General features: G+C 39.6%; 2 protein-coding genes across 2 annotated transcripts; one reads left to right on the forward strand and one right to left on the reverse strand.

The window, feature by feature from the left end:
- The first annotated feature begins 1,891 nt into the window (after window positions 1–1,891).
- On the forward strand, window positions 1,892–7,960 carry rab11al (RAB11a, member RAS oncogene family, like). The gene is made up of 6 exons (XM_027014298.2): window positions 1,892–2,119; window positions 2,192–2,307; window positions 3,932–4,127; window positions 4,479–4,672; window positions 5,070–5,150; window positions 5,561–7,960. The coding sequence occupies exons 2-6, from the start codon at window positions 2,268–2,270 to the stop codon at window positions 5,698–5,700; spliced, it is 651 nt and encodes a 216-aa protein (XP_026870099.1). The 5' UTR covers window positions 1,892–2,119; window positions 2,192–2,267; the 3' UTR covers window positions 5,701–7,960.
- A 3,688-nt stretch (window positions 7,961–11,648) lies between these two features.
- mex3a (mex-3 RNA binding family member A) lies at window positions 11,649–20,571 on the reverse strand. Its single transcript, XM_027014328.3, has 2 exons — window positions 20,065–20,571; window positions 11,649–16,183 (listed from the first exon to the last, which is right to left on the reverse strand). The coding sequence occupies exons 1-2, from the start codon at window positions 20,492–20,494 to the stop codon at window positions 15,051–15,053; spliced, it is 1,563 nt and encodes a 520-aa protein (XP_026870129.1). The 5' UTR covers window positions 20,495–20,571; the 3' UTR covers window positions 11,649–15,050.
- Window positions 20,572–22,763: the final 2,192 nt, after the last annotated feature.

Raw genomic sequence — 22,763 nt, forward strand, 5'->3', positions numbered from 1 at the left:
TGCACGTTATGTCTAGCCCATATTAAACTGTCTGTTTGAGAGAGGCTAATTTCACATTCTATCCTTTTAAAGTTAAGTAAACAAATGGCTGCTCAGTGGTCAAAGGCTTGTCACCTGTTATGCTGCTACATTTAAGTCTGTGTGTGGCTATACTTTATTTATATTTTAAATGATTTGTTAGATGTCTAATTATGTACTGTCACCAAGGCACTTGTAAAGTACTATGACTCCAAATTATTCAAGAGCACGAGTACTTTGACTCCTGATAAAATAAGTTCTGGGTAAAATAAAATATCTTTCCTAAAATTTCCCAAACATGAGCTCATTTAAAAATAGCTCATTTAAAAAATAACTCATTTAAAATAACGTAGAGATTAAATACTTTGTGTTACCTAAGTAGTACTTGTAATTTAGCAATGTAGATTACATATTCCAACTGATTTTCAGATGAAATGTCACTCTGAACAAATGTAAGATTTGAAAGGGGGTAGGGGACTTCTCTGGGGTAGATACATGTAGGCATGGCTTCAGGTTAACTGCCACATCAGGGTAGGAAACACAGCATTAAGATAATTTTGAAAGGTACACTGACAATTTTGAGAGCCAGTCACAAAAGTTTTGACCTTCTGCCTATTATTATTTAACATCCTATTAATATGCATTGTTATCAGCCAGAGTCCAAAGTTCAGAGTTTTGAGTAAAAACATAAATGCAAATTCCAAAGAGGTTTGAAGGGACAGGTGGGAGTCTTTCATCATGCCTTGGAGGGAAAAAAAAAACGTACTTTCTGCCCAAGTTGAGAAGGAGCTTGCTAACCTCATCTGAATGTTTGCAGTAGAGGCTTCTCCCTGACACATGTTGGATGTGCAAAACCTTGCATTTCAGTACGTAAAAGGAAATGCTGTCAAAGGTTTTTCAGGTAAAAGCAGAATATGGCTGAGTGATATGAATAAATAATTAAAAAAAAATATTTTAGCAATAAATACTGAATTGTCATATGGTATATGTGCATGCTATTTGTGAAAATGTTATGTTTAACTTTTTGTCTTCCTTCAACTTCAACTAATTTGAGAATGTCAAAAAATATTATTTTAAAATTAAAACTATTTTCTTTTAATACTGCTGTAATAAACTTTCATATTATCTTAGAGTGTAACTGATCATTGATGTAGATCTACTTTTGAGTCATTTGTTTTATTTTAATCATATCAATTACTTTTATTTTTATATTACAAAAATGATCGAGACGATGTTAATAATGACTTTAATATGATTCATAATCGCCAATTGCAGTTGGATTCATAATCAAAAGACCGCTCAGAGACTACAGGTTTAGACCTGTGGAATGCAGATTATGGGTTCTGTATAATTACATGTCTGCATGTTTTGTTTTGTTTTTGTTTTGTTTTTTGATGTAGTACATGGCCCTTACGTATTTTAATGATAGGAGACATCTGCATAAAACAAGAAAATGGTAGTTGTACTACTACAGTGTATCTTAAATGCTACTCAGGTTAGTGTGGTTAGACTTTTAGTGAAGTCTCACATATAGGAAGATTAGTCCGGATCTATAATGAAGGCTGAAATGGCTCACATTAGTCCTAATCATTCTGGGGTGATTAAATAAAGTCAAGTGCTTCCTTTAAAAATAGTGAACCCATCATTGCCTCCTACGTGGCATTTCGGATGCCGTTTTCTGTATTGCAGTTTTACTGGTAGTTTCACACTTCCGACTATAACCTGTGACGATGACGTCGCACACCTGCGGAACTCATAAGGTTCGGTCATTTGGGCTCATTGTCAGATTGACAAGTGACGGAACCAATCAAATGCAGTTGAGGGGCGGGTGCTAACGGATTGAACTTCACCATTACGTCAGTGCTCGGTAGGATTTGGCCAAGATATCTTAGCTTAGCTCAGACGAAAACTTTGGTGACGCAGACGCACAAAGCCAGGAATACAGCAACTCTTTGCTTTAAACAGAGTTCAGCGGTTTTATTTTAAAAAGAGTGATTGATATTCACGCCCGTGCATAGCTGGTTTTACAATACATAGCGAATGGGAGTCTGAATAACGGCATGTACTTCCTTGTTTTTAACCCGGCAAGTTGACTGAACTGGTAGGTTAGCTTCATGACAAGTTTCTGTGGCGCGCTTGGCTAACTGATGTTAACCTAGCTGTCTTGCTGTAGTGTCAACTCTAAAACAACCCCGAAGTATCGTGCTTGCAAGTTATTCAAAATTCAACGAGACATAACGCCAGAAGCTATGACGAGTAGAGATGAAGAGTATGACTATCTTTTCAAAGGTGAGTGTTTAGTTAACTAAGTCATTAGGTTAGCTATGACTAGATGGCTAACTACCACAGGTATTCGTTTTGTCGCATTTGCCTTGGCCAAAGTTAGTGATAGTTACAAGTTAGCTTGCTGGTCTGCCTGCGCTACGTTAAATCATTATCGTTGGCTAGCTAGATAGCTGACTTCTATCTGACATAGCTAACCTCACCTTTTACTAGCCTTTAGACAGTAAACTGGAGATAGCTAGAAGTACGCGGGGTTCGGACAGAGTCGTGGCTGCTAATAAGGTATTTTTCTTTAACATATCAGACCTCACTACTTGTATGTCTTTGCCATTTATCGAGTATTACTCTGTAGTTATTAGCTCGCTAAGTTAGGTTACTTTGGCTGAAAAGACAGGCATACATTGGCTGAGGCATGTAGCACAATTCAGGGGGATGTGAAATGAGTTAACTTTTTTTTTTTTTTTCTTTCAAAAATAGTCCTTTGTTGAATTAACTAGATAGCTAGACTTAACGGTACCTCATCATAATATTTTATATATAATAATCTAACAAGTTTCATTTTTGTGCACTTTCTACGCTTCCAAAGAAATCTCTCATGGAAATTATGGTAAAGGATTGCAACGTCTTTTACCGTATTCATGACAGTGATCATTCAGAGTTGCAGTGAAAAAGACAATAGAAAACTAACACGTGTAGCCTTTGTTCCTAAATGGAAAGGCCTCAGATGCAGTAGAACTGGAAAGACCTGCATAAATTTCTTTCTCAGCATGCATTTTCTACACAGACATTCTGTTGAGCCTTGGAAAAAGGATAAGCTTTGGAGATTTATGATCACTTGCTTATTTCTTGTTTAAAAGACCAGATTGTTGTAATCGAGTCCTCCACTGGTATTGTATGTTACTTCTGATGACTCCAGGTAGAGTAGAATTTGTAAGATGATGTGTGTTCCAGACTTGCCTTTCATTTTCCTCTTGGGGTATTCTAAACAAAGAGCTCCACCTATAAATTGGTAGTGCACTCCTTATGAGTCATTCATTTCTAAGTCACTGTTCAGTGACTGTTCAGTGTAGAGAGCCTGTTCCTGCTGAATTGCCAGTTGCCAACTTTCAAGTGTGTTTTAGTTAAAGCACAATTTTGTGCATCTTGCTGTCAGTTGTTAATTTTTGGTGTGTTTAGTATTTTACATGTAGCGTGTTTAGTAAAACTCTGTGTGGCACACTGCTATATAAATGAATATTTGCTTAATATAATAATTTGGAATTTTTTCACCTTTGTCAGTACTTGACACACAAACAATGGCTGAAAAACATCAGATGCCTTTGGCCTCACATCAGTAAAACTCACTAATTATCCAAACTAGGAAATTCACTACCTGTTATGTTATGGCAACAGCCATACCCTGCATTTCACAACAAGTGATCTTAAAAAGGGAGTTGCATAGTGTCTGTTATTAACAATAAGCTTTGTTGAAATGCACTCACTCAGTTCATAAAATATCTGGCCGTTTTGACTTGACCATTCTCTTTCAAGTTCCTTATTAAAAGAGATTAAAACAACAAACCTATCCAGTTCACTATTCACCCTCTTAAATGTAATAATCTCACTGGCTGCCATCTTGAAATCTCCTCAGTGGTGCTGATTGGAGACTCCGGTGTTGGGAAGAGCAACCTGCTGTCCCGCTTCACACGCAATGAGTTCAATCTGGAAAGCAAGAGCACCATTGGTGTTGAGTTCGCCACTCGCAGCATCCATGTGGAGGGCAAGACCATCAAAGCCCAGATTTGGGACACAGCAGGCCAGGAGCGGTACCGTGCCATCACCTCAGCGTGAGAATCGTCTCTTCATTGGCAGGAGTTTAGCCCTCAAGCATAAAGTTCAGCATATAGTCCTTTAGTGGGTCTGTGAAACCCAGACTCAGAGTAGGTTTGTTAATCTGGGATCAGGTATAATATGACTTGATCGAGAAGATGCTGATCCAAGATTAGATATGTTCTCTGAGCTGTCATGCTAACTAGTAACACTAGTTTTTATTCATTGTTCACCAGTTTGGTTGAAGTCCTCTGGCTTTGGTGTGTTCGCAGATTTTCAGCCATGAGTGAATGGAAATATGGGGCCTGCTATTAATATATTGTTGTTCTACATTTTTAATGTCTTTAAAGACTGTGGTTTCCTTGCAGGTACTATCGCGGTGCTGTGGGTGCTCTCCTGGTTTACGACATTGCAAAGCATTTGACATATGAGAATGCTGAACGCTGGCTGAAGGAGCTGCAGGACCATGCTGACAGCAACATCGTCATCATGCTGGTTGGCAACAAAAGTGACCTGCGCCATCTAAGGGCTGTGCCTACAGACGAAGCCAAGGCATTCGCAGGTCAGTTTGAGGACGTTCAAGGGCAACATGTACAACAGTCATTTTACTTATGCTTCATTTACAGTACCTTTTGTTGGTATGCTGCATTTAGGACGCTGCTTTTTTTTGGTGACACATTTTCAACTGAGAGATTAGTGCTTTGACATGAGGCTAATGTAAGATGTTTGTGGAGGCAGTTTTTGTTCTTAACCCATGATTTCTGTGTTTCATTTACCTTTTTTGCCGAGACTAAAATAAAGGTTGGTGGATAATTCCAAATAATTGTACAGTTAGGCAATATATACTAAGTACTACATGCAGGTGATTGACGTGCTGTACCTCATGTCTGCTCCACTGGAAAAGCACTAGACAAAAATGCTTAATCTGCTAAACGTTTTGCCTTGTGTATATCTTTCAGAGAAGCATGGGCTTTCGTTCCTCGAGACCTCTGCTTTGGACTCCTCTAATGTAGAGCTGGCCTTCCAGACTATTCTCACAGGTCAGCACTGGTGATGCACAATTGAATGGCCCAAGAAAATATTCACCTTGAGGAAGCCTTCCACAGATTTCATTTTTTGCCATTAGGTGGCAGCAAATTTCAAGATTCTGACTGGTATATTCGCCTGTGAATTAAAATGTTTTCAGGTCAGATAATCAGTAATTGATTTTATTAAAAATGCAAATAGTTTAAAAATGGTGCTGGCCAAGGAGGATTTTCTGTTTTAGATCAGGATTGCACAGTGTTATTTTAATTTACTTTCAACTGAAATTAATCAAGTGTGTTTCACTTTATGCCAAGTTAGTCACTGCTGAAGGTTTTGCAGCCATTGACTGAAAGCAATCATTTGTTTTCTCCCTCTCTCTCTGTCTGTCTTTCCCTCCGTCTTCCCCTCTGCCCCTTTCCCACAGCAATCTACCGCATTGTTTCACAAAGGCAAATCTCAGGGCGTGGCGATGCTGATTTCTCCCCCAACTCCAACGTAGTGCCCATCACGGTGCAGCCGACCCAGAGCTCTGCCAAGCAGAATGCCTGCTGCCAGAACAACTGACCCACCACCACCAGCACCATGGGATTATGGGTAAAACCGACACCAGGCTGGCCATGGGGATGGGCCACCAGACGAGCTTCATACACGACCAGCCTTGCTTAGTTTGTGATGGCACTCACTATGCAGCCTATCACTATCAAATGCAATAAACGGTTATACCCTAAATCAGCAAGTTTTAAGCTTTATATAGGGGAAAGAAAAAGGAAGAAGGATTTTCCTTTTTTTTTTTTTTAAATGGACTGAGATCTTGTTTTTCCATATTTTCACACTAATTAGCATTGGCACTGGGAGATCATTTTGTTTTTATGCACTTTTATCCAAAAAAGAAAAGACAAACTAGTTACATACAAAATCCTGTAAGAACTTTTGACTATCACTAAATAGAGCTTAGAATGTGCAACAGTACTTGGTAAACCTATGCATTAAACAGTTTGAGATGAAAGGGAATTCTATGCTTATTAGCCACTACACATTGGGTCTAGCTTTTGTTAAAACACTGTTGGAAGAAGCTTGTTCTTTTCTCAGTATGTCTTTGAGAAACAACATGATATCAGGTTCATCATTTTGTATCTGTTGATAAAACTTCTATACTTTTAATTTGTTGGCTGACTCAAGAAGTGACGTAAGCCCTCTAATTTATTTAATACATTGAAATATTTTTAAATTGCATTGCTGAGATTATAACCTGAGAGCCTGTGGGGTTTTTTTTTTTTTTTTAATACTTTGAAAAAGTTTCATGTGGTGGTGTTTTCCTGTTCATATGAGATCTGTCTTTTATTTAAGGGTTTATTAGTTGTATTCTCTCCAGGGTGAGTCCCAGTGAGAGCGAATCCATTCACTTTCTTTATGTGGCATTATGTATATGGGTCAGCAACTTACTTATAAGGACCTTGTAAAGTGTTCTTGTCTGTTTCTTTATGTACTGCAGAAATCAATATTTGTTTATTTTCCTGCATTTTGCTCAATGCGTGTTGTGCTTCTCTGGGTGGCTGGTCAGACTGAAAACATGCACATTTGGCTTTTTGACCACTTTTGTTGAGGACATGTGCTCATTTGAATGGATGGGTCTGGCATTAGTGGCTTTTCTGGGTGTTGTCCTTTCGGTAATAGTCATTTAACCTTTTTTTTCTGTGGCTGGAAAAGTCAAGGCAGGGACTAAGAGAGGCAGGAAGCAGCCCATCTCAGACGGGGAGGCTCATCCTCTAGGTGGGCGTATTATGTTGCAGCACCGTGCAGCCGCCGCACTTGGAGCTGCTCGCTGAGGAGTTTTTGATGTACTGGAAGGGGCTTGTCTTACTGTAAAAGAAATCCTCATTGCCCACCCCTATTATCTGCCATATGTAACCTGAAGAGACTCATACCCTTGGGGATCTCTGTTAATTGTCATATCTCTCTTTCACTTTTTCTTTTTCTCTCTCGACCTTTTTTCCTGTCGTGGTTGTGTCCATAGCTAGGTTGTCTGGCAAGACATGGAAGATTGAACTTGGAGTTTAGAAAAACAAAAGGGACATGTGATGACTTTTTGCTCCTGCTGTATAATTCTTCTTAATACAAGGATGCAAAAGTCTTCCCTTAAATATCTTATCTACATGCGAGGAGTAGGTGTCCTGAATATGGGTTCTTTATTTGTGATTTTTAATAATTGCTACTTTGAAGGACCATCTATTTATTCCTGTTCTTTCTGTCCAATGACTAAAGAGAATTTTTATAATCCTGTTTGGTTAAACAAAGACTTGGTGTCTACACAGCTGATGTAAATGTGGCTGAGGTTTAACTTCAGTTAAGCTACTGCTGAATGAAAAATTGCAGCATCCAAGTCTGAATGCAATCATACTTTATTCCTTGCTTTCAAATTTGTCAGGACTCTGTTGACTTTAACTAGGACACAGTAATACCTTTCACCTAATATTAGTTTCAGTTAAAGGCCCAACAAGTTACTATAGAACAATATAACTTCACTGCGCTAAGAATAGAATGTTACATGCTGATGTGAAACCAAGGTTTGCTGTGCTCTTCAAGATAACAAGAAACCATTGTCTCCTGTGGTTTTCAGTACAAAAAAAGCACCTTAAAGCTTGATTTGTTGTAGCTAGACATTTGCCTGACTATGACCTGCAACCTACAACTAAAAGGAAAATTGACTTGTCTTTCCTTTTAAATTAGTGGCAATCAGACGGGGTGGTGTAGAAGAGAGAGTTTGTCGTGCTTATGTCTATATTTTTGGATATATTTTAAAGTAAATAAAGGCTAATTGATTTTAGCTATTTGTCTCATTGAATACTGATTGTAGTGCACAAATTTCAACAACTTTGGTGATTATTAAACTTGTTTTATTAGAAACATTTACAATACATTTCTGAAAATAACAAAGAAATCAAAACTAATATGGCATAGATACATTGATCAAATATTAAAAAATGAAACTCACAAAGAACATATGCTAAGAAATAAACCTGCAAATTTGTATGCCTCATGTGGATACAACACCAAATGACAAAGTTAAAAGAATACTTTCGAAGTATTGGCTAGCCAAGACTATGGTATGGCAAACAGCAGGAGACGCTGGTCCAAACTAATGCACTAAGACCACTACATGAGTTATATGAAACACTTCTACTGTGTTGGAAGATTCTGAAAGCTACCAAAGACAGACTGTTGGAATGGAATTACCCATCCAAAGCAAGACCAAGAAAATCCTCACCCAAAAGCCCCCTTGTGTCTGTATCATACTGAAAAACATATCACGCTACACAGTTACCTTTGCCATTACGAAGTCAAAACAGTTCAGTTACACTTTCACCATAAAGTAAGAGCTGAGCCTCTCCTTTTCAATGCAAGCCTGAAATAACAAGCCACCGTTATGTTATGCGTTCAAAGTGATGGTAAAATTCTACAAGCAAAAAAAAAAAAAAAAAAGTCATCATCAGCCCTTCAGTATAGTGTGCACAAAAGCTTCCACTTGTATGCGACATAACATTTTCAGTACTGTTGTCTAAGCCTGGTGATGACACAATACATGCAAACTATTGTATTATGGAATATTTGATTTGTGTGTTGTGTGTGCTGAAAGCAGCATAGATCTACTACATTCCATTTAAATATTCAGTTGAATAATCAATAATTTTAAAGAGCATCTTTTGATGTTTGTCAGGATTGCAAACACATTGTCATCATTTTTGGAATGTCATGTAGTAGATATATGCAAGAGTGAAATGTGAATATGCACAATTTCTGCCTGCTTCTCCATATCAGACACTCCATTCACTGCAATTGAAACTGAAGAAGCATTTAAAGTACGAGGAAGAAATAAAAATTATTTTATTTTACTTAGTAGAAATGAGGGGAAAAAAGGATTCTGTATTCAGTCAGGAATGGGGATACTTAAACAACACTCGCACCAAGATTTGATGCAATGCAAAAATGTGATTTTGAGGCACAATCTTGATGTGACTAAAATACCTCCTAATCCTAAAAAATATTTTTTCCTGAAATTATTCCATTGTTAATGCACATCTTTCTTTAAAACCGTGCATATTTGAGGTTAAAATATAAGCCTTTGAAAGCCCACACCACCCACCTCATTTTACACTGTCAGAAGTATGAAGGAGTTATCTAACTTTTATAAATAAAAATTCTATAGTTTTAATCATTTTAGTAGAAATCAACTTCATGTGATTTAGAAATATATTAACTTTTACTTTTTAATTAAAAAACAAAATGTCTCGAAGTTACTTATAAATATGTTTGCTTCATTTAAGATATTCATAAATAACATCCAGATACTGACCTCTCCCTCTTCTATGAAACAATAACCCATGTTAGCAAAATAGAATCTTACGAAAATGTTATACGTTTTTTTCCCCTTAGTTGCTTTCTATAGGGAGAATCTAAACAGATATGGCGGAACAACTAGTTTCTCTGACCATGGCATCAAAAACATAAAGCTTTCGTCTTTGATGATTGAAAGGCAAAATTATGCACTGATTGGTTGTGTCTTTTTGTTTTTTTTCTTTTCTATTTTTTACATTCAAATGCATTGCCCATCTACTCTGAAAAAGGCATTGGAATTGCATTAGTTCGTTATGTACATTATGTCTGTTCATGTTATGCTAACTGGATTACGTAAAAGGGGTTTCTTCAGCTATTATTACAAATCAATAAATGCAAATATTAACACTATGCAAAAAGTTAGATTGGACCCCTAAGGAAATATTGACAGCCACTGTTAAAATTAGATTTTAGGTAATTGTGCATTATGTATTATAAGTTGGCAAAGAAGATAAAGTTTAAGGGGGTGCGAAATGTCTTAATACGTCATTATTTCAAACACTAGATGAAGTCATTACTAAAGCTCTCTGTATTACATGTAGTTTATATCCACAGATTTCAACTTATAAAAGGTAAATGCTCTGTAATTAATCAACATGCATAACCAATATGTATCTAAGGGATTATCAAACCATATAACACTATGTACTTACTATAAACCACAGTGTTTCTCAATATTTACCTTCACAAATAACAACACGTTGTCGTTAAAATAAAAATCCTTCTTCCTCTTCAATTATGAATCAGACCACTTTCAGAGTGATTCTAAAGGCATGTAGTCATTTAATAACCCTTCTCGACTGCATTTACAACACTGCCATATTGGATACAGTCTTGAGAACAAATCACGTTTCATTAAATATAACAAGGTATGTTTCATGTCAACTCGAACTCGCTGGTCGCATTATGGTAAAGACATTCAGGTCCTAAACGATTTGTATTGCAATTTTCCTGTGCATTGATGTCTTTGTGGTTATGGTTCACATATACATATAGATTTTTGTTTCTGATCCAGCAACATGACTATATTTAATCGCATTTGCCAGTAGATTTTGTTGTTTGAACATTGCTGGTTTCACTCCCCTTATAACTGAGGAGGGTTTCTGCTGTTTAGTGGAATATTAATATTTCTAATGTTTCTTTTTAACTTTTTTGAATCCCTCCTCAATTCTTTGGCTACCATAAACACTTTAACTTAAACTTTCTATTGGGATACCAACTAGTTACACTATAATATAAACAAACTGTCAAACAGAAGCTTTTGTAACTTTTAAAATATTTTCATAATTGGTTTAAATACTGAAATATATTCTCATGATATGCCTATGGTAGTCACATTTTATGATATATCTCTCTCCGTATATGAGTAAATACAATTATTTTTAATAGCAAACAAGTGCTACTCTGTAAGAAAGATGTACCTGGCTCTTGGCTGTGATGGGCTATGTTTGGCTGGGAGAACATCTTTTGTACTGGTTGAAATCCATCCCACCAAAAACTTACTATGTAGGTGTGTTGATGTTGATATCTTTTATAACTTGTCTTTGCACACACAAATAATTTGGTCCCTAGTCTGTCCTTTAAAATCATATGGTATTATTCTTAATGTGGGTCAAAAAACGAAACCTTGTAAATGCTGATAAGTTCAAGAATGATGTATTTCTAATTTGTCCAACAGGAAATGCCATTACAGTTTTTCTGTTTAGCAAAAATGTAATGTGAGAGTGTTCACTTTACAGGGGCTCAGTCAAAAAAGGTCATCATCTAACAAATTCTAGGGATATATACCGCCACAGTGCACATGTATGTGCTAAGAATGCATATTGTGATCATACTGAGAAGGAAAAAACAAGAGAAATGAAATGCACAAAACCTTGAAATTCTGAAGTCGTTTCCAACTTTGAGACCCACCCATTGTTCTAGGTTGTATTTGTGTTAAAATATAGTGTTATTGCTTGTTCGTGCATTCCCTGATTTGATGAATGTAATGATCTGGGAATACACCTGTGAAAGATTTTTTTATCGACATGGGCACAGTTTTCTCAAATCCAAGCCATTGAATGTGGTTTGCATAATTGTTCTAGGTGTTTGGCTTCAAAATACACAAGATGTGCATACATACATTCCTCCAAATAGGCCATTATTTTTCCTTTGAATAGGAATAATGAAGTCATAAAAGAGTAAAGAAATGAGGCATTGCTTTTTGTTTTAAGAGAAGTTACTGACACACCAAACCTCAGTATGAGCCTGTGTTGCGCAAATTTAGTTTCAGTGCAAGGTAGGAAAAAATGTAGACTGTAACGTATAACGTAAACTGTGGTAATAATAATAATAATAATAATAATAACAACAGCAACATAGTCATTAAACTGTTTAAGATGTTTTTCAGCTATGTTTGGTTTCAGATCTATGCTTTTTGCCTTGTAATAAGGTGCTTCAGTCTTATCCAGAAGTATGTGTAGTTAGAGCATAAGTGCTTTTAATAGCTTTAATTCTTTGTACAATAAAATCTCACTTCTTTTTCGAATTAGAACATCTAAGCCTATGTATATCACTGTAAAGGCTTTAAATGAATAAATGTTCCCTTTTCAGTTTGAAGCCCTGAAATATGCAAAATGTTTTAAAGATGTATTTTTGGATAAGTAAAAAATAAAATCAACTAGGGTTATTGTTGGGAGAAATGATAAAGTACTGCCAGCTGTTAATACACCATTATTCTTTAGTAGTTTTTGCAAACTACCCCCGCCCCCCACCAAAACAATCAAATAAATTTCTCTTTTGAATTCTTTACTTTGTATAAAGAATATCAGCAAGGGATGTCTAATGTACTATCCATTCTATTGTTCAGTGGTAGTTAGCTATAATTATGAGCTTACCCTAACATTCGACCAGTCCCACATGTGGCGATGGTGCATGAAGTCTCCGAAGGGACAAAACTGACCCATTTCAGATGGACTACATTTTTCAGTGGCTCCTTTCTTTTGCAGCAGCCCTCTTGAGGGGAATAAGACCAAAAAGAGAGACTCTCTCCCTATCCTCCAAATGCTCTAATCTCTTCTGCCAAAATCCCCTAGCTTGATATGTGGTAGGCAGTGGGTGTGTAATTTGATTCAGCTTGAACAGAGGCTAAATGGGGCGTTTCCCCCGCTCTCTTGTCAATTACAATTGTGTGATTTCATTTCGGAGTTCAAGGTCGCAGTCCCATTGGCTGCCTGTGGCTGTTGGCTAGCGGGGCTGTCTCGAGGGGGTAGCAGCAGGATGTCCCACACATGACAGAAACTCTGTGGAAACTTTGATCGACTTGCATTCCCCCTCATGCATGGCAGATCTGTAGAATATTGGGAGATACTCAAATTTAAGCATGTGAGAGAAAGCATTTGAAAATGCTTACCACAACCAAACATGCTATGTGGGTTTTTTGTTTGGTTGGGGTTTTATTTGTATTTTTATTTTTTATTTTATGTTTGGTCAGACCAATGAAACACTCACCTTGAAAGGGAACAAACTTTGAACATTTATGGCAAGTGGCTTAAGACTAAAACTAGCATAATAACTGTTTGGTGTTTTGCTCAGAAAGCCTTCCTCCATTTGGGCTCTCTCTTTGAAATAAAATCTGCACTTGGATTTTTTTTCCTTTGTCAGGACAAAGGAGGCCCCTTTCCCCAATGGGAATACTAAGGCTCAGAGGAGCAGGAGAGCAAGCCGAGGAGGGAGACTAAGAGAGACGGAGGGAGGATGGGGGGGGGGGGGGGCCCCAGCTGCACCTAGTCAAGCTCTTCTGTAAGGGAGTTGGTGGGGTCGGGAGGAGTGGGGGGGGGGGGGGGCGAAGCACCACCACAGCGTCAATTGCGAACCGGACCTTACCCGTTTACTCCACAACGCCATCCTCATGCACCCCCCAAGCCAGTTGCTTGCACCTGGTCTGTGTCATATGACATTATTAATTATCAGCTCCTCATTGGACAAGGCCACGTTGAAGCGCTCCGGGAACCATCGCACCACTGCGACAAAACAATATGCTGTGTGGGAAGGGCTTGTGTAGTCGAGCAGTTGTAGTCATTACAGCCTAGGCAGGGACGGTTGAGCACTGAGTGGGACAAGGGCACTCCCAAAGAAAAGAAGCCGGGTCAGATCTGGAGCACAATATGAAACACCTGCTCCTGAACTGCTTCAATAAAGACAGACAGGCAGCAGGCACTTTGCAACTCAAATGCCAAGCAGCAGGGACTGGAGGAGCTACGCATAGTACTATAGCTCAGAATCTCTCTCTCTCTCTCTCTCTCTCTTTTGTCCATGGTCTATTCAAGTTCGGATTACAGACCACCCTCCCATCATTTTCCTTCAAACTATGTTTTGTTGTTTTTTTGATCCAGTGCCATTTTTGATCTGCTTTCCATGTGTCCATGATAACTGCTCAGTGAGAAGTTAAATATATTGATGTAACTGTATTGAGAGCAGTGACTATCTTAAAGATAAAACTTTGAATGACATTAATTTGGGGAAAACACCTCTTTCATTATTTTTAACTGTATGAGCTCCAAAAGGTTTAAGCTGATTAATTTACTGACCAACACTGAAAACTATTTTGGTTTGGTTTTGAAATATAAGAGGTGTAAACCAAGATATTTCTTCCCCAATTACCTTACACAGTCTGCCCTTTCGAAAAACAAGTTATTTTAACACATGCCCCCCTTGCTACCTACTCAAAACTGGTATAAAAGCAAACAAACAGAATTCCCATTTTAGTCAGTTATTGATTGGTAATTGACACATGAATAGGTTAAGTGTACCAGATTGCAATCTACGTAAGATGCTTGAGTGCACGTTGTCATGTGCCTTGATTCAGGATTGTGTTCATTTAGAATCTGTTCCAAATTTAAATGCACATCTTCACAGAGACAGAAATAAAAGAAATACATAAAATTGGCTTTTTTGTGCCATCTGCAATAGAGAGTTGACAATCAAGCTATCAATTTTAAGGTGCAATGATAGTTTAAGATTCAGTCAATATCTGTGTTTAAAAAGCATATTTGCCCATATTTGCAAAAAATGCTGGGATGCAAAACTATATTCTTTCCAATCTTACAAATTAATGATAATAGTTATAATAATGGTAATAAATTTCCAAAGTAAAACAAAAGTGTAAAACATTCACATTATTTTATCTGTTTCTACCCACAATGCAAATCATGTGGAAAAACAGCAGCAGTAAAAAAACCAAAATTAAATAAACAAAAAAGACAATACTAAGAGATAATTTTTCCCCATTTTAACAAAACATTTATAAAATATATATGTATATATGTGTATATATAAAAGAAAAATCTGAAAATACTTCTTATTCCTTTTAGTAAAGCAAGCAGTGTCTTCTAAAATATCTGCTCGTTTTGATTTTTTCTTGTTTTTTTGAAAAAAGCAAGGTGTACACGGGGCAAATACTGACAAAACAAACACTAAAACAACAAAGGAAAACCAAAATTAATTAAAAAAAAACAAAAAACACACTCACAAAAAAAGAACTCTTAAGAGAAGATTCGGATAGCCTGTGTAACAAGGGTGTGGCAAACAGGGCATTCAGGATGGTTTAGCTCACAGATTCGGATGGCACACTCCATGCAGAAGAGGTTGTGGCCACAGGGGACCAGAGCGGCTGTCACCTTGCTCTCAAAGCAGGTCATGCAGTCCCGGACTGCAGCAGGTGGAGAGTCCGGCACTGGGAGGCGGCCAGCGAACGGTGCCGAGGCAGAAGTGGGCTCGCTGTGGGCGCGTCGTGCCTGGGCGTGGGGGGACCCGATGCCCGTGGACCCACCGCCGGTTCCGCAGGGTTCCGGAAGGCCAGGCGACGGCCTGCTCAGAGGCAGAGGTAGGCCCCCAAAACTCTTGGAGCGCTGCTGGACATAGTAGGCCACCTGTTTGGGGTAGTCGGGGTCACCCCAGCCCTGGGAGCCCTCAGAACCGAAATAAGAGCATGGCTTGTCCCCGCTATTGGGGAAATCACCCTTACTGTAAATCCCACTGCTTCCACCACCGCCCCCTCCTCCACCTCCACCCCCACCCCCACTGCCTCCAACCATGGCGTCAGAAAAATTCTGGCGATAGCTGCTGGTGAGTGGCTTGCGCTGGCCCCCCTGTAGCCCCCACACCTGCTGCAGGCGAGACTCCAGACCCCCGTTGCCACTCTCTGGGCCCAGGCAGTCATTCTCATTGTTGTGGTCATGTAGCCCACCTGTGCGGAAGGCGATGTGAGCCTCGATCTCCTCACGTGCCCGCTCAGCATTCCCCGGGGAGCCTGTGATCTCGAAGACAGGGTCCCGGTCCCGGCTTGGCGTGACAATGTATGTGCAGGTCTGCTGCTGGATGCGCTTGATGGTGGAGCCTTTGGGGCCCACCACAAGGCCCACGACCCGGTAGGGCACCCGGACCTGAATGGTGGTCTGGCCTGGCAGCAGAGTCGGTGGTGAACCATTGAAGGAGACCCCCAATTTGTTCCTGGAGGCCCGCAGCATGGAGAAGTGCTCAGCTGCGGAGATGATCTCACGCCGAGCCAACGCCACGTCTTCCTTGCGGCCAGTGATGAGGAAGACGGGCTCTTCACCCCGGACTGGGGTCTTGATATAGGTGTTGGTCTTCGCCCGTAAGGCTTTGATTTTGCAACCTGTGGAGTGGAAAGGGGGACCATGAGTGATGCTGAAATGCCGGGATCTCATCAGGTGTACTTTTCTTTGTGCGAACAGCCTTTTATTTATTTTTAAACATATCAAAGGACCACATCATATCCTCATTTCTTACTTCTCATCACAAAGTGAAACTACAGTGTGACTAGCAGTGTAGCATTGGCTTGCTCTTATGTTTGATAGAACAAACAAATGACACCTCATTTAGGAAGGAAAAGGTTTTTACCCTTTTGTTCCAGATAGTATAGAAGTTCACTGGAATATTAAATCGTCACACCTGAATCTGATATGGATCACATTATAATCTGAACGCATTCTTACATGCAAAGCACACATTCCCTTTTTTCCTTGTTCTGATTATGCTTTAATTGTCAGGTGTAATTTACACTCTACTGTTAATAAGTGATCTAATAAAGTACAGTTCAGGATAAAATGTTTTAGGATTAAAACTAAAACAATGAAAATGTTCTGCACCTGTAAATCAGTGTAAATTAGACCTGTAATTATATGCTCTTATAACGTTACGATGTGTCTCTTGAGGATGATTGCATCATATTCACTAAATGATAACCTGTGATGTCATGCTATAACTCTATTCAGTAAAAACGGTGCAAATCTGAGGTTCAAAATGTAGTCAGTGAGGTTTCCAGGAGAGAAATGTAATTTTTACGGTGAGTTACACTATATGAAAAAATTGCATTACTATACAGGTCCAGTATCACAATACTGATATACAGTAATGTATTGTTACAACCCTAGTTTAAATAGATGTTTGACGTTCACATTAGATTTTTTACATAAGTTTTTTCATGGATAAAATCTATAATTCTGAGGTCTTCAAACCTTGGAATAGATACAAATGTATGAATTATAATTATTCAAGGAAATAATACATGATGTCAAATTGACCATTTGTAAACTCATGTATTCACACTTCTCCAACCCAGCAAATCCTGTAAAACTATAGGTTAGCTTTGTTACACTGTCTACCGGCCCTACCAAGTAATTTTATTTGATAAAATACTAATCTTTAACATAAAATGTCCTTTGTTATAAAACTTTATGACATCATGTATAACCTTTTTGTTCTGACTTTTGAATAAATAACAGACCCTTCAATATAATACTAATTTTAATGCAATGAAATGGTTAATAATTAAAAAGTAAAAAATAATTATCATCAAATTTCTAACTCATTTATTCGCTATTATAAAGAACCCTTTAAAAGTGGTTTCTTATACCAGTGTGACTTAATAAATACCTAACATTTTCTTAACCTAGAAAAATTATTTAAGTATTGTCTAGGATATAAATAATTTTCATATGTGCACTCTTTAAATGTTATTGATTATGCCAATAGGAGGAAGGTCACCTGAGGACAAAGAAAGAAACACATGTAAAAATGCTGAAATTACAAACAATGGATCTCAGGAACAAATTAAATATTAGATCATCCTTGACATCCTTGACATCCTACATTCATTGATGTAAAGAAATGTAAAAGAATAAGCTGCAGTATCGTGGGCGAGAATCATTTTGGGCGGTTCACATGCGGCATGGAGGCGTTTATTGAGGCGTTTAACTGGCCGTTCTGCTGGCCTTGGGTCCTGCTCTCTATCCAGGTAACGAAATCTCAGCTCACTGTGCACCACAGCGGCTCGATAGGTGAAAACAAACAAACAAAAACAAAAATAAACAAAGAAAGAAAAAAAAAACCTGCGTAGAGCATCTAGCAGGGACAGCAGGGAGTGCATGCTCTTCTTGCATTGCCGAAGAGGCCCCCCTCATGCTGCAAGACTACAGCCCCATAGCAGACTTGGCAGCTGCTGCAGGTGAATAAAGCATGCTTACTACGACCATTCAGGCTGAGCACCTTCCAGATTCGAGCATACGGTCCAGCCTAATGCCTGATGATGGTCCCGACATGAATGACAGCCCTTGTGCGTTGTGCTGTGGATGATAATGGTGACGCTTATTTTTGATAGCTACCTCAGATGTCATCAACAAGTAAAATGTTTTCAGTGTTTATGTGAGCAGTGACACGCACAGAAAGTGAAATCTGGGCAATCTGAATTAATGGAAACAAAAAACAATTTATAGTTCTTATGTGCAAAAATACCCCAAAAAAGGTACAGCACTCGCACAGCAGGCAGCAATGTTCTGAATTTAATAACCACCTTCTTCAATATTTACAAATTAATGCATAAATACAAACGTGTGTCATCATTTCCTGCCAAGACAAATACTGTCTCCCAAGCAGAGGATGTAGCTGCACTTGAAATGACTAATAAAGCACCGAATGAAAAGCAGCTCTTCCAAAACCCTCCTAATCAGCACTTTTCAGTCAAAGCAAAGCCCTCTGGTGCACTGGTCTTAACCCACGGCACTCCCCCCCCCCCCCCCCCCCAACACCCCCCCCATTAAAATTCAAGGACACACTTCGCAGGAACAAGCAAGAGCTACATAGAAAAATGCAAGTGTTTCATGGTGGGTGCATATCCACAGGAACAGAACAATCAAAGGCTTTCTTGAGGGGCAAGAGTTTTATGCATTGTTTGTGTACAAATGTGTGTGAAAGTGTTAGTAAAAGGACCGTCCTCTGTTGCTGCTCCTTGGAACCTCCCCTGACCCCATGCTGGTGAGCGTGTGGATAGAAGAAAGCTCCGAGGATGCTGTATTGGTTGCCTGGGCGTGACTCTTCTACAGTGAGCAACGACTGAGCTCACACAGCTACTCTTCTCAGCACATCTCCACATGCTGAACAAAGCCTGACAACAACCACTTTCATAGGCGTGCATTAATAAACTAGCAATTTTGCAGAAAGTGAGCGCTTTGTGTCAAGACAACGCAGATCACTGTAAATCATTATCAAGCCAGCAGCAGTCTCTCACTTGAACTTGTGTGTTGGACAACAATAGGCCATAACGTCATTCGGCAGCAAGAGCACGTTATGCTTTCTTTCGCCTGTATAGGTTTTTACACCCCACTCAATCGCAGAAACCATTAGTTTAACATATCGCTGAGTCATGTTTTAATATTTTTTTTTATGTCATGAGCCGTTTTCCATAGTAATATAGCTTCTGCTTCCAACATCACCTGGCACTTTCACGCCTTTGTTTGACAGCTGCGTGATCGAGAATCTACAACAAGTCTTTGAACGATCCTAAAAGTGCTTCTGTGAACTCTACATCCACTTTCAAGAACCCAAACACAAGCAGGAAACAAAGTTATTTAGTAACCTATTGAATACTTGCTGTTATCCAAACCAGATAATGAGACGAACTGCAACTACGCGCTGCATTAAATTTTGAAAGAAACTGTGTAGTCAGCTAGAAGGAAACAAACATTTTCCGTGACCAAACGCATATTCCCAGTTTTAATGCGTAAACACTTACTAAGATATATCACAAAGTTACCCGCCGTAAGCCTATATTCTTGGGCTAGTTTTTTTTTTCTTTCTTTCAAATCAGTCACCCGCGCTCAGACGACAAAGGAAGCGAGTGCTTCCAGTGCCTGAAGTGCGCGTCTGCATGCTGACATTGATGGCGTGGATCTAGAATAATGCGACCATGAGGTAAGGCTTACACTGCTGCTTTTGTTCTTTGCCTTAAAGGTAATCACGCTGCACCAACGCTGGAAATCCTGTGGTACATGTTTTGGGGAGGGTACTGTGACTATTACATTTTCTGAATGACTACAGTGTGGTTGTATGTCGGCTAAATAACAAAACTGGACCACCACTCCCTTTTCATTGTCAGTGAAACCAGACGTTGCTTTGAAGACACCGCGGCAACATGCAGAGACACTTGGTAATTCTAAGTTTAACACAAGTTCGAACAATGTAGACCATCGATGCCTTTACCTTGCCTGCCCACTATTTCCGCCACATGTTCAGAGCTTGGCACGGGGACGCACTCGGTGATGTTGCTGCCCCGTCCTTTCGTTTCAGCTGAGGTGCTTTCGTACAGGGCACATAACTTGCTCTTCCCTTGTAAGATACCAGTGTCTCCTCCGCCGCCTCCTCCCCCGACGCTGTTCGCGTGGCCGTGATGGTTGTTGTTATTGTTACTCCGGTCCTGAACTCCAGTGGCAGGAGCCCCACTGCCGTCCTCGCCTTCCCCGAGACCCAACAGAGAGAGCTGGCCCAGTGCGACTCTAAGGGCACGGGAGTCGTCTTCCTCCTCGTCGGGTGGCGCCAGGAGACTCTCGGTACCGAAGCCGGAGCCGGCCAGATCCCCGCCGTAGCCCCCATTTTTGTCCATGATCCCTGCTAGAACCAGCAGGCTAGGCATGGCTAACAAAGAGTATGAGACAAAGACACGGGAAAGAGACTGTAGGAACAGCACCCTTGCCGCCTCCCCGCCCCCTCCTCCTGCCTATTCCCCCTTTGCGGTAGTCCCTCCCACAGACCAGCCCCTTTCCCTCAGCCTGCTCGTTCCAATACTTTTGTGCACAAGGCAAACGGGACACAAGGCTGTCTGCGCCGAGAGGGGCAAGGCAGTTTATGGCTCCACCCCGTCTGGTTCACATCGTACCCTCCTTGCGGAGACAAATCGGGCCGCCTTCTCGTTAGACCACTACGTCTGTTTCTCATTCTAGTGGCATTCCGTTACCCATTCTCGAGTTGCAAACCTTAACGCTTATGAATATTGCCAAGACGGGCACAGCCGGACTAACACAGCCTTTGTTAAAGAAAAAATATTTCGCATAATAGTTCGCGCATTTTTCGTCGCGGGAAAAAGCTTGCAGGCTTCAAATAACCGTTTTTTTTTTCTGTTGCATGCGCGCGTGCTATGTAATTAACTTAAAAAACAACAACAACCAAACAAACAAACCAAAAAAATATTTGAATGCCAGAAAATGCCTCCCTTCAAAATAACGATGAAGCACAGCACAGATAGTGTCGATGGAGCGCACGTGCAACTCATCGCTCAGCCATTTTATGAATCCGTGGGATTCGAATCTGGGGCAGAACTGCGCCTCGTGCGCCCCGAAATTTAAATAGTTAAGCTGATATGATTTTGGGGGTCCGCCCACCTTACATGCTGTCGGGGTTGCGGCGGGTCACCGTGACGGTTTGACTAGCGTTGCTTTACGGAGTGTTGCATAGGCTACTGGGAGTTGGTCTCCGGAGGGAGTTGTCAGACAGACGTTGCAGAACCTGCGCCGCAGCACCGACTCGTTTTTTTTTTTGTTTTTTTTAAAAAAACAAAAAAAAAAAAAAAAAAAACAACAGCGCACCGATCTAGTGAGCAGGCACTTGTGGCATCGCGAAGAGTCTCCAACACGGACAATGACATGCCCACGCCTGGCGGCAGTTAAATCATTTTATAACAACAACAGCAGTCTTCACTTTCTGCTCGAATATAGCATAACATCCATTCAGTTTATACTGACTTGAATAAGAAAGAGAACAATAGGAAGTTTACTCTCTCGGGATTTCTAATGTGCATTCATTATCAAGTGCTCATTATTGAACGTACTGTCTGGAAATAAGTGGGCGGATTCACTTCTATCCAGGGTTATACAAAATTAGGCTACATCATCCAGTAAATCAAGGAGTTTGTGGCAGTGGGTGTATCAGGTGCTATATTTGCACAAAATAGGTGCTACTCAGCAAGCTGGGGTGTGTTATGTTTGAAGTGGAAGGGGAAGTCTGGTTTGTTTGGAGAGCTTTATTAGTTTATTTATCCGAAACCATTACAGAAAACTAGAAGGAGGATTGTGATGAAAGCAGTGGCTGGAGTCAGGGAATGAGGTGAGATTACGGTGGACGTCTTTTAGGTGTTCTGGATCGTGGCCAGTGTCTAAGTGACAGACAGAATGTCCAAAAGGTCATCTGCTTGCACTAATGGTGTCCAGTGGGAACCCAAGGCCAAAATCAATATCAACTATGGATCACAGATGTCTCCCTCTCCCTCTCGCTCTGTCTGTGGGCCTGGGTCTTTTGTCTCCTCTTTTTTTTTTTTTTTTTTTTTTTTTTACATTTGATCTGTTTTTATCTGTTTGTTTTTTGTGAATCAAATCACGATTCATAAGAGGTTAATGGCCAGTTACTGTCACTTAGAAAACCTCAGAAGTGGTGTTTGTTATGTTCTGCATGATTACGTCACAGGTCATTAATCCATAAAGCGCTTTATAAAAAATCACAGCCAGCATTCCGTGTTCATATGCAGCAATGACCTAATATGACATCATCTACTAGAGAGTGAGTCTGAATACATCAGCCATGTGATGGGAAGTCATGTGATAAGAACAGCCAATTTTCTGGTGACTTATTGCTTACATATAAATTTCGTTCCGTAATAATAATATTAATATTTTTTAAATAATATTGATATTTGTGTTATTATTATCATTATTATTATTATTATTATTATTATTATTATTATTATTATTATGACAAATATGCACATGTTCTAAGAGAAGTTTTAGTGACTGACTTGTCTTCTGCCTTCTGAGTCATTCACCGGTCATGGCAGGTTTTTGCCATTGCCTGTGCGAAAATATTTAGCAGCCATAAACATCCCATGCAAATGTGCTTAACTGCAACCTCTATAT

This window comes from Electrophorus electricus, chromosome 1 (assembly GCF_041902795.1).
Source record: "Electrophorus electricus isolate QZ-2024a chromosome 1, ASM4190279v1, whole genome shotgun sequence".
Taxonomy (NCBI): Eukaryota; Metazoa; Chordata; class Actinopteri; order Gymnotiformes; family Gymnotidae; genus Electrophorus; species Electrophorus electricus.